The sequence below is a fragment of the Pieris napi genome, chromosome 7 (genome assembly GCF_905475465.1).
Source record: "Pieris napi chromosome 7, ilPieNapi1.2, whole genome shotgun sequence".
Taxonomy (NCBI): domain Eukaryota; kingdom Metazoa; phylum Arthropoda; class Insecta; order Lepidoptera; family Pieridae; genus Pieris; species Pieris napi.
Window position 1 is genome coordinate 8763374 of NC_062240.1, and position 10781 is coordinate 8774154.

General features: G+C 31.6%; 2 protein-coding genes across 3 annotated transcripts; one reads left to right on the forward strand and one right to left on the reverse strand.

Moving 5' to 3' along the window:
- Nucleotides 1–864: 864 nt before the first annotated feature.
- Nucleotides 865–7875, forward strand: LOC125051374 (lipase 3-like). Of its 2 annotated transcripts, none has more exons than XM_047651639.1 (5): nucleotides 865–1032; nucleotides 3235–3433; nucleotides 4371–4732; nucleotides 5086–5244; nucleotides 7474–7874. In XM_047651639.1, exons 2-5 carry the CDS (start codon nucleotides 3310–3312, stop codon nucleotides 7852–7854), a joined length of 1026 nt encoding a protein of 341 aa, XP_047507595.1. In that variant the 5' UTR covers nucleotides 865–1032; nucleotides 3235–3309; the 3' UTR covers nucleotides 7855–7874. The 2 variants fall into 2 exon arrangements, with proteins under 2 accessions (XP_047507595.1, XP_047507594.1); XM_047651638.1 differs by lacking the exon at nucleotides 865–1032 and adding an exon at nucleotides 1430–1998 and having other exon boundaries at nucleotides 7474–7875.
- LOC125051373 lies at nucleotides 7843–10753 on the reverse strand. Its single transcript, XM_047651637.1, has 6 exons — nucleotides 10441–10753; nucleotides 10246–10368; nucleotides 9275–10132; nucleotides 9092–9200; nucleotides 8421–8593; nucleotides 7843–7922 (listed from the first exon to the last, which is right to left on the reverse strand). The coding sequence occupies exons 1-6, from the start codon at nucleotides 10657–10659 to the stop codon at nucleotides 7905–7907; spliced, it is 1500 nt and encodes a 499-aa protein (XP_047507593.1). The 5' UTR covers nucleotides 10660–10753; the 3' UTR covers nucleotides 7843–7904.
- Nucleotides 10754–10781: the final 28 nt, after the last annotated feature.

Here is a 10781-nt window from a genome sequence, read left to right on the forward strand (position 1 = left end):
TAACAAAATGTACACTAATTATGAAGTGCGTCATTTCATTTATTCACAAAAATTATGTAGGTACTTTTAACTTTTTCATGTTAAGTGCCACGATGAAGTATGAACTATAATGACGTAGAGTGTTGTGAACATTAAAAAAAGGTTCCATCGCACTGCTGCGACCCCAAATCCCACGAAGGTTCTTTCGTGAGGAGTTAGTAGTCCAGTTGTACTTCCATTACCAATTATTATTTATTTTGCAAGAATCGTTTATTATTTTATAATTTATTATTATTTTATAGTATTTTTTTATGATTATCTTTTATTTTTCAGCATGTTTTTTTTATAACTTGTATGTTTTGTAATTTATCAATGATTCTAAATAAGTTTCTCAAACTAATGAGACATTATTATTAAAAATAATAATATAGATTTTTTTTAATAAGAAGCCGTTTTATAAAAAAAAGGAAAAGGGCAGTCAAATTCAACATGCTAGCGTTTGGAAGGTTTTGAATTGATGTGAGTAAAATCTAGCAACCATTCTGTGAGACATGCACAATACGATTTCTACTACGATTAAAGTCAAAGAAACTAAACTTTTACTAATATCAAACTATTCTACGATTTTACTACGATTCAAGAATAACTATAAATTTACGGTTTATCATAATATATAGCTTTATGTTAGGTAAATTTTAATTTAAACATTTGGTAGCTTTCTCAGGTTATTTTTATTTGGAATGCAGGTTAAATATTAATATTTTCTGTCATTGTAATTTCATGTGAATTATTTGGATGCATAATTTTAAAAATCGGACACATGCAATCAGATTGCTGTTTAAAAACTTCACATCCCTAACTAAACTGTCAACTCTACTATCCAGCCGCTGTCTGCTGATCTAAAAAGCGGGAATTTATGACATTTTGACTTTTGAGTATTTTTTTATAATTTCTGCTATTTAGTGAGGTTTCTATTTCATAATCCTTATTCCTTAATACATAATTATAAACTGTTCACGTTGTGAAATACTGGCTCATACACCAATTCCCAAGGTAATTACATGTTTGTATAGGTACTATATACCTACTTCAAGTCTTAAGACGTCTGCTTTGCTATTTGATGTTAATGTAATATAAATTTGTATTGCATAAGGAGACTGTAGCATTTTTAATTTTGTAATAAATCCTCGACCCTTTAATTGTTGATAAAAATAAGGTCGTCTTAATCAATATTAATACCTGAATAATTACGAAATATTCGAATTAATTTGATAATCTTAATTTAAACTGATAAAAGTTAATTGTTATTTAAATGAATAGATGTTGTAATCATGTATAATGGTACATTATGATGTTAAGCCAGAGGTTTTAACCCTTATAACACGGCTGAATGAAATCGTCAAGATTAAAACAGTCCTACCACCGTATGTGTTGGTCAGTGATTTTGAATGAAGCTTTTAGTTAGTCTGGTTTTGTATTGTACATAATTTGTATTTGAACACGGTAGGTACTATATTCAATTCCCGTAGTATTGGATTAAAATATATGCATTCAACGATTCAGCTCTGATACGAAAAATGCAATGTTTTAGTCATTCATCATTAAACCTTTTCCATTATCCACTGATCTAGATGAAAGATAATATAAATCACATACAGGTATTTGGGTTACAATGCATATATTCAAAAATTACTGGCTAATTTTTCGTTAGAAATCTGGGTACTTAGCAAGACTAAACCAAAATCGATAAAATCCACGGTCGGAATCTAGTCAATAATCTTAATCTCAAAATATATAATCTTAATGATAAGATGCATGCATGAGCATCGTTCAAATCTAACCAGTAGCTGTTATAGTTCCATTGTAAACAAACTATTATCTGGAATGAATCCAATATTATTTACGAAAATAATATTTATATTATCGATAAATTTTTCTTATACAAAATCAAATAGTCTTGATTTTCTTAATTTAAGAAATACTGATCCCAGTATTATTGAAGATGCAACTTTGGATACGGTAAGTATTTATTATTTTATAGAGAAACTTCTTCTATACTATAAGCCTAATAATGTTTTTGTTTTAATGACGCATGTCATAAGGAGAAAAAAATCAATCGCTATTTATTTGCGACTTGTTTATACTATAAATCAAATATATATAGATAATGTTTATTATTTACCTAAGAAAAACACTTCAGAAAACACTAAACAATAGGCAATCGATAACGAAAATAAAATGTAGGAAATGCTGCCAGCATTAAATACTCTGCCACGGGGCCCAACTTTTTTAATATAAATTTGTACATTTTTAATTATACTTATTATTATTACTATGTAGGTTAAGAATATTGTAAATACCTTGTGTGTGTTGGATATAAATGTATATGTTGCACTATTCGAAAAATACGCTCTTAAACCATTGATATACAAAAAACCCAAGATGCACACTCAACGTCAAAAAAACGTACTCAAAAAATGAGCGCAACATTCTAAATTGTGCGCTCATTTCAAATAGTCTCGCGTCTAATAAGTGGAGTCGATGTTATTTATTTGTGTTTTTTTTATAAATAAATTTATATACTTTTGAACTTTTTTGTGTGTAGTTTTTGACAAATATATTTACGCTATATAAAGTGTAGGTCAGGAGGTAGCCAATTTAACATTTTTTTTAATTTAAAGAAAAAACTTTTTAACCTGATTAAAGTTATGTATTATTATAAATTTACAACTATTTAACATCCAACACCTTTTGTCTTCAGTCACCGTGACCACGCACGCTGTAAAGCACCCGAAATGTCGGATAAATTTAAAATTATGTTAAATAGTTGTAAATAAAAAAGTCATGTTCGACTCCACTCAATACCTTGTCCTACCGACCACGGTCGGTCGTAAAACTTTATTGCTTTAAGTACGTATACACTACGTTGTAATAACAACTTTAAGCAATTCGCGTAAGGTTGATTTTGCAATAATATATGCTTGTAACATATACTGTTATAGACATACTGTTATAGAAAGGGACAGAAATAGTGTTTCGGGACACTTTCGAGCGTTACTTTTATTCGAGACTGTGCATCTTGGGTTTTTTGTATATCAATGTCTTAAACATAACACTTAAAATGACACACTAGACATGACATAGATGAAAGATTTCAAAGCACAAATAACACATTACTAAATTAATAATTCTCATTCACAATTAATAAATTAAATTTCAGTCATCGACAAGTTAACTGACGTATTTCCTTTTCAGTTTACCCTCATAAAGAAATATGGCTACCCCTGCGAAATACACAGAGTATACACCGAAGATAAATATGTATTGGAAATGCATAGAATTCCATATGGCAAAGAAAATTCCATAAAGGGAACTCGCCCCGTGGTTTTTCTCCAACATGGCTTGCTCTCATCTTCAGCCGAATTCGTTCTTATGAGGCCAGATAAAGGGCTAGGTAAGTTGTATTTTTTTTTAAAACGAAGTATTTATAATTCGAAATGAAAATTAATCTTTAATTGATATAAACGCGAATTCATTATTATTATTAACATAACTCAGTGTAAGTTGTGTAGTATCGTAATTGACCAGTGGTGCTACAACCCTTTTAGGCATTGGCCTCAGATCTCTATATTCTGTTCCATGATCATTTGTCGATATAAGCAAGTAGGTGATCAGCCTCCTGTGCCATAGCTGTGACACACGCCTTCTAATTTTTGTGTCTAAGGGTGCGTACAGACTATGTAACATATTATATAACTTGTGTTTTATAACATGTCCACATTATGTAACCTTGTTATTCAACATTATAACATAAAACAATACTGTACACATTAGAATAACAATGCAATATAACAATGTTATATAACCATTTTAAAAAACAAAAGAAAAACAAAAAAACGTAGATGCTGGGTTCGTCCTAGCATACATATCAATAACATGTTATTATAACATGTTTTATAACGTTCAGTGTCCACATTATCTGAAACATGTTGTATAGCAATGTTGTATAACATGTTATGTTATATAGTCTGTACGCACCTTAAGGCTTCCTCACGATGTTTCCATCACCGTTTGAGGGAATGTAAAATGCGCATAGACAGAAAGTTCATTGAGCTGGGGATCAATATTAATTTTACGGAGGCCCTCGACTGAAGGATCATGATCGATCAGATACAAGCCCGTAGGTTTATCGTAGTAACATGTGGCTTCAATTGCATATTAGAATTATTTTTATTATGTTTTAAATCATCAGTTTAACGGCATATGTATTAGATAGTGCTTAAATTAATGAAGTTTTTACTATTTTTGTTTAAATAATTAATAGAACATTTGTGTTAAAAATATCAATCGAAGTTAAACCTAGTTTCAAGAATTGTATTTCTCTCTTCCAGCCTACCTATTAGCCGAAGCAGGTTACGATGTATGGATGGGCAATGCCCGGGGTAATACGTACTCAAGAAAACATGTCTCACTTAAAACCACATCGTCATCATTCTGGAAGTTCAGTTGGCATGAGATCGGTTATTATGACCTCCCAGCGATGATTGACTATGTTATAAAGGAAACGGGGGTCGAAAAAATGCAATATATCGCATTTTCCCAAGGCACAACAGCGTTTTGGGTGATGACGTCAATGAGACCCGAATACAACGAAAAGTTCACGGCAATGCATGCAATGGCACCTATAGCATACGTTGGCAATATTCGTAGTCCGGTTATCCGAGCTGTTGCACCCTTCACTAATTCGTTAGAGGTAGGCTTTTTATTGATTTAAAAATATAATAAACAGCACAGAGCTACACACAGTATCCGAACCAATTGGCCTTCGGTCCTTCAAGTGTGTACCAATTATTAAAAAGCTGGCAACGCACTCGTCAGCCCCCGACATTGAGAGCGTGCATGCGGTCATTTAACATCAGATGAGCCTCCTGCCCATTTGCAACATGTTCTATAAAAATCACAAATAAAACTGCTAATAAATGTCCAAATGTGTGCAAGGATCACGGTAAATACAATAGTGTAAAAAACATTGGAATGAAAAAGAAATATAAATTGATATTTTAAGCCGTATTTGCCTTCCAATTCCATTAAACACCTTTATTCCAGACAATATTGAAACTAATAGGGGCAAATGAAATTCTACCTAATGGAAATTTAAATAAATTAGCGGGCGAAAAGTTGTGTATTGAGGAAGCAATTACACAGTCTCTGTGTACGAATCTACTATTTCTTTTCTGCGGTTTTGATGTTGAACAATTGAACAAGGTAGGTTTTATCTACGATTCAAAGATACTTTAGTTCTCACAGAAATACATTCTCCAAATAATCTTTATTATTTTAACATTTTGACAATATCCAGAGGTTATTTTTTGGACATACCCAATGGAATCGAAGTCTATATTAGATAATATCAGATATTCTCTTCAACGTGCGTTCATACCTAAGTTACGTAAGGCTACACTATACACACTATCTTTGAATATATAATAAACGTAGAAATTTAAGTATTTTAATCAAAACCGGTACAGTAATTTAGATATTAGGGTGGGTCACTCTAGTTAGGAAAAAAATAAAAGTTTATGAATCAAATTCTAATAGTAATATTATGTTGTAGTGTACTATAAACAGTAGTTTTAGCTAAAAAACTGATAATGAAACATACATCTTCAGCCCGCGCATGAGCTTCAAAATTATTAGTTTTTGAGAAAAACATGTATTGCCAAATGGGATAGTTCTTTACTAGAAATTACTTAAAATACTATTGAAACATTACAAATATTTAGTGAAAGACATATATATTAACGTTTAAAACAAAAAACTTAGAGAAATAAACATATAAAGGTTATAAAAAATTATTTATTTTTGTACAAAATTCCCGCCTACTATCGAATTTCGCCATAACTTTCCTTGAAGCGAGTTTTGCATGAATCATGCCCTCCCTTGTTTTTTTTTATCACATGCCGACATTGCAGCTTCTGTCAATATCTTTACACTTCGTTCAACCGCTAGTGTATGGCAAGGTAGCCTAATAAACATCCTTTCGTCACCTTTTTCTCTATTATCTGAAAAAGTTCGTCATTTGTTTGATTTCTTAGAATAGGTGGATCAAAGTTTGTTTCTAGCCAGTTTATTCGATCAATGTAACATTTAGCATCAAAATTAAGCTATGGCACTTCAAAAGTGCGTGGTAGTTTTCCCGTTGTCGATGAACTACTTTTAGAATAATTCTTCTAGCTGCAAGTTCTCTTACACGCTTTTCTGCATCTGTTAACATCGCTAATAGTAGATATTCAGGGTGGGCAAAATATGCGTTTCATTGTATAATAGGATCCATGACTGCTTTTAATGCACTTCATTAAAATCGCGAACATTCAATCAATATCCAGAGGTGACATGATCCGTCTTTGTATGATGAGTGTGTCTTTATTTGGAACCACACGGGGGCATATAGTTTTATAATGTATTGAGCCAAAATTAGAAATAAATAAAGTTGATGGCGTTGGTGTAGAAATTTAAAGCCGCAAGATCTTTTTCACATCTATCCAGCAACTTACCAATAGGACCATTGTACGTAGATGGTCCAGAAGTTTTACCATCCATATAATGAAACAAATGCCTCAAGGGCAGTTCATTTAAATGCAGCAAGCAAATTATCCATTGCAAAGGTCTCTGAAGTCTTTTTTTCAAATAGCCTTATGACACTACTAAATTTACCTGTATTTGTCACTGTTCCATCGCATCCAATAGCCAGCCAGGTCAACAGTATTTTTGGCAAAAAGAAAAGCGTTTATTCATTATTATACCTCAATGGCCTTTGAGCTGAATGACTGTTGTATGTGAGGCTACAGGGATTGATGCCTTTTGCTATACTGCTTCAACTTTCTGAGTTACAATTTCTGCAATTTCGGAAAACGCAGGCTCTTTTTTACTGCTATTTTTAATTTTCTGTAGTCTACATTTCATGACATCCTGGTATGTTGATAACACGATTTATTTTATATCTTCTACAGTTCCAAATATATAGAGGGCACTTGTAAAACTTGTCTATAATTTGACATGACAGAAAAATTTAATTTTCAAGTCTCAAACCAAAAATTCATAATTTACAATTTCGAAACATTTCACTAGAAACTAGCCACATTGATACATTAATTCTCTGAATGTACTTACCTCAAAAAAATCCTCTTTTCATAAACAACACAGTTTATTTAAGAAAAGTAATGTGTATTTCAATGGATACTAATTAAAACATTAAACTATACCCAACGTCAAACGTGTAACTTAAGGTGTAAAAGTACCCACTTTAGCTATTTTTTTCAAAACTTCAAGGGCGTTGCGCGGGCTGTTCCACTCAAAATAATTAAATAATATTTTAAAGGGTTCATAACAATACCTAACTTCAACATATTTTCGCTATTAGAAATCGATTACTTAAAAAAAAAAATTTTGACCCACCCTATTAGATATATCTAATTTCTAATATTATCTTTACAGACTATGCTACCCGTAGTTATGGGCCATACACCAGCCGGAGCGTCCACAAGACAATTCATACATTTCGGACAATTATATAAGTCCGGAAAGTTTTCCTATTTCGACCACGGTTGGTGGGCAAACAGACGAACCTATGGGTCTTTTAGGCCTCCTGCATACAATATTAGTACAATCAAAGTACCAATTTTCCTTCACTATGCTGATAATGATTGGCTATCGACTCCGAAAGACGTCGACAGACTGTTCCAGGAACTCAAATCTGTGGTGGGAAAATACCGAGTCCCGTTAGATAATTTCAACCATTTGGATTTTGTGTTCGCAAACGATGCTAAGAAACTAATTTACGATAGAATAATACGAATAATGGCACAATTTTTATAAATAAATTTATTCATAGACAAGACTTTCATTTAAACAAACATTTCTTCGGGTTAGTCAGTTGTTGTAACCTGAAAGATTGTATAATTTTATTTTACTTTATAATATTATGTAACACTTAAAAAATCTAGAATCTAATATATTCGTTCCAAATCGACTTTGCAACTAGAAGTTAAAATACGTAATACGTTACTTCGCCTCGATATTATTCTAACAATCCACCTTCAAATTTGTGAAATGGGAGCCAGTTTTGTAACTTTATATTATTATTTTTTAGTGGACAGAAATATCTGATTCCTCACTCTAACATTTGTCTTAAAGAATATGAAAAAACATACTAAAACCAATTTAAATATCTTCAGAATCAAAGTGTGTTTATTTAAAAACTACGATCGAAATAGGTGTCAAGATCTATGGACTAACAATTATTTATGCGCGTTTACATATTTAAATTTCAATAGGTATGAATTTTAAAGAGTTTTTAGACCCCTTCAGGTTCCCTTTAATTGATGCGTCAATCTAAAATCTTAGTAAAAACTACACCATATATGTAGTCATAAATAACTTACAAAAACTGTTTCTGAAGATATTGAATGAAGGGATAGCGTAGAACCTGCTGACTGAGTTTTTGCTGACTCGACGTTGACGTAAGAAGAATTTATGATGGTTGCGTTCTTCTTACTACATTTCTCGTTGATAATAGCCATTTCTCTTTCTACTATATTACCAAAAGTGTTTTGTACTGAAACATACACATATGAAAATCATGACTAGTGTAATCGCTATATATATAACAGGGGTTATGAGGGTTATACTCTTCTCAGAGTCGCTCATTAAGAGATAACGGTTACTTCAGTAAAAATCTAAATCAATCCAAATAGAAGCGCTTTTCGTTAGATATATATTTAACAATCTTTCATTAAAGATTATTAAATGAACGACTGAGTACGTACGAGTAATCCAATTATAAAAATACCCCGTTCATCTATTCAGTGAAAAAAATATTAATTGAAATAAAGGCATTCTAAGTTATTTTAAAACGTATTTAGTATATTAATAAAAATTATATATTAGTGTGGGATTCGTATCTCGTAACGTCAGTGGTTGCGTAACCCCGTAAAGACAGTATTTTATGTATTTTTATACATTTAAGAGAGTATTGTAGCCATTACCATGGCAATTTATTTGCGAATCCGTGAGTATCTTATACAGAAGTTTATGTTTTGCCTATTTAGGTTACCTTTTGTTAAAATCTTGATTGGATCATCTTCATGACAGCAACACTCTTTCGTTTCCTTTGCTGAATTTGATTTGTGTACTACTTGTAGTAATGATATATTTTTGTAGCCCTGAAATTAATAGTGGCGTTGATACAAAAAAATATTTTTCATAAACAAGGTATGAATTAGAAAACTCCGTTTACCTCGTTTTTGCAATTCTTTAAAGTGATGATCATCTCAGAATCTATAGTCTTAGGAACAATGTCATTATCCTCCTGGTCTATACTCTCAAAAGGAGGTGGAATATTGTTGAGTGATTCTTGAAACGGCGCGAAATTAGGTTGATTATGATAAGAGCTCAAAGTGTTGTTTCGATAAATTTGTTGTAGTTCTAGTTTTAAGGATATATTTTCCTTATTAACTTTAGCTAGTTCATAACTATGCGAGTTAAGTTGATTTTGGAGAATATCTATATTATTTTTATATGCTTGTATCTCGTCATCTTTAAACTCGCACGTCTCACATCCACAGTCCAATTTTGTTACTTTATTTAATTCTGTGTTCTGAGAATTATCTTTTGAATTATTAATCTTTTTGTGGATGTTTATATCGTTTAAATCGCCGGTCTGACAACCGTAGTCAACGGTTTTACATCTAACAGTAACGCCTTGACTAACTTTTTCATCTGTTAATATTTTGGGCGCGTCTGTTTCTACACACTTTTCAACAACTACAATTTTATGTTTGCTTTCTTTAGGTGTGAGAATAACGAAATCGTCGCTGTATATTTTAAAACGTATTGTATCTGATTGTTTTTCATGACCATCGTATTTACCTTTCGCTGATATAATTTTTCTTAAATAAATAGTTTGTTCATTTATTTCGTGTAAGTAGCTTTTGGCTATACTGCGTACACTGCTACATATACTGCTATTATATTCCTTTTCCATGTCCATATTTATACCAAATATTTTATCTAATATAATTCGCCAAAACATTTTTATACTCTTTAATGCACTTAAACATTTATCACATGGCCAGTGCCCTGTTTCCAATTCCTCCTAAAATAGAACAGTTGCTTTAGTGGTTATTAACACCAGTGGTCCATTGGATAATTATTTAGAAAATTCTCGTATTAAGTATCAAAAGAAGATATAAATTAGTAGAAACTTACTTCTTGAAAGTATTTTTCAAATGCTTCGTCATTTTTAAGGCACTCCCTTATAGCATGACATGAGGCACAAACACTTTCCAAGATTAACTTCGATTTGCATTCGGGCTGGCAACATGGGGTTAGCTGCGAAATACAATTTGATAAAAGCTAATCTAAATGTTAAGCCTACAAATACATATACAAAACTAATTATACTTTAGTGTGATTCTTTCGCGTCATGTTTCTTAAGAATCCAGTGACAGTATAGACAGGAATAACACAAATAGGCATATCACTTCTCATCCAATCCCTGAGGTAATAGTCTCGATTTTGTAGATCATGACTCCATGCCCGCACGTCCGTAGAAGAATCATATGATTTAATCTTTCCTTCGTTTCTTGATATTAATTGAAGCTTATTGCTTTTGTAGTTCATTGATTGAATCTTATGATAATTTACAACATTATTTAGTTGTTGTTGTAACTTTTAATTTTGTAATTAATTATGTCACTCACAGTAAAATTAATAATAAAATATCTATCAAAAAATAGAAATAG

Bases quoted from the DNA above. Each gene is read 5' to 3' on its own strand.
- LOC125051374 (XM_047651638.1), top strand. From the start codon at position 1,783: ATGATAAGATGCATGCATGAGCATCGTTCAAATCTAACCAGTAGCTGT. The intron at 3,434-4,370 runs GTAAGTTGTATT...TCTCTCTTCCAG, and splicing joins GAGGCCAGATAAAGGGCTAG to CCTACCTATTAGCCGAAGCA. The intron at 5,245-7,473 runs GTAGGTTTTATC...TTATCTTTACAG, and splicing joins ATGTTGAACAATTGAACAAG to ACTATGCTACCCGTAGTTAT.
- LOC125051373 (XM_047651637.1), bottom strand. From the start codon at position 10,659: ATGAACTACAAAAGCAATAAGCTTCAATTAATATCAAGAAACGAAGGA. The intron at 10,133-10,245 runs GTAAGTTTCTAC...GTTCTATTTTAG, and splicing joins TTGAAAAATACTTTCAAGAA to GAGGAATTGGAAACAGGGCA. The intron at 9,201-9,274 runs GTAAACGGAGTT...TATTAATTTCAG, and splicing joins TAAAGAATTGCAAAAACGAG to GGCTACAAAAATATATCATT.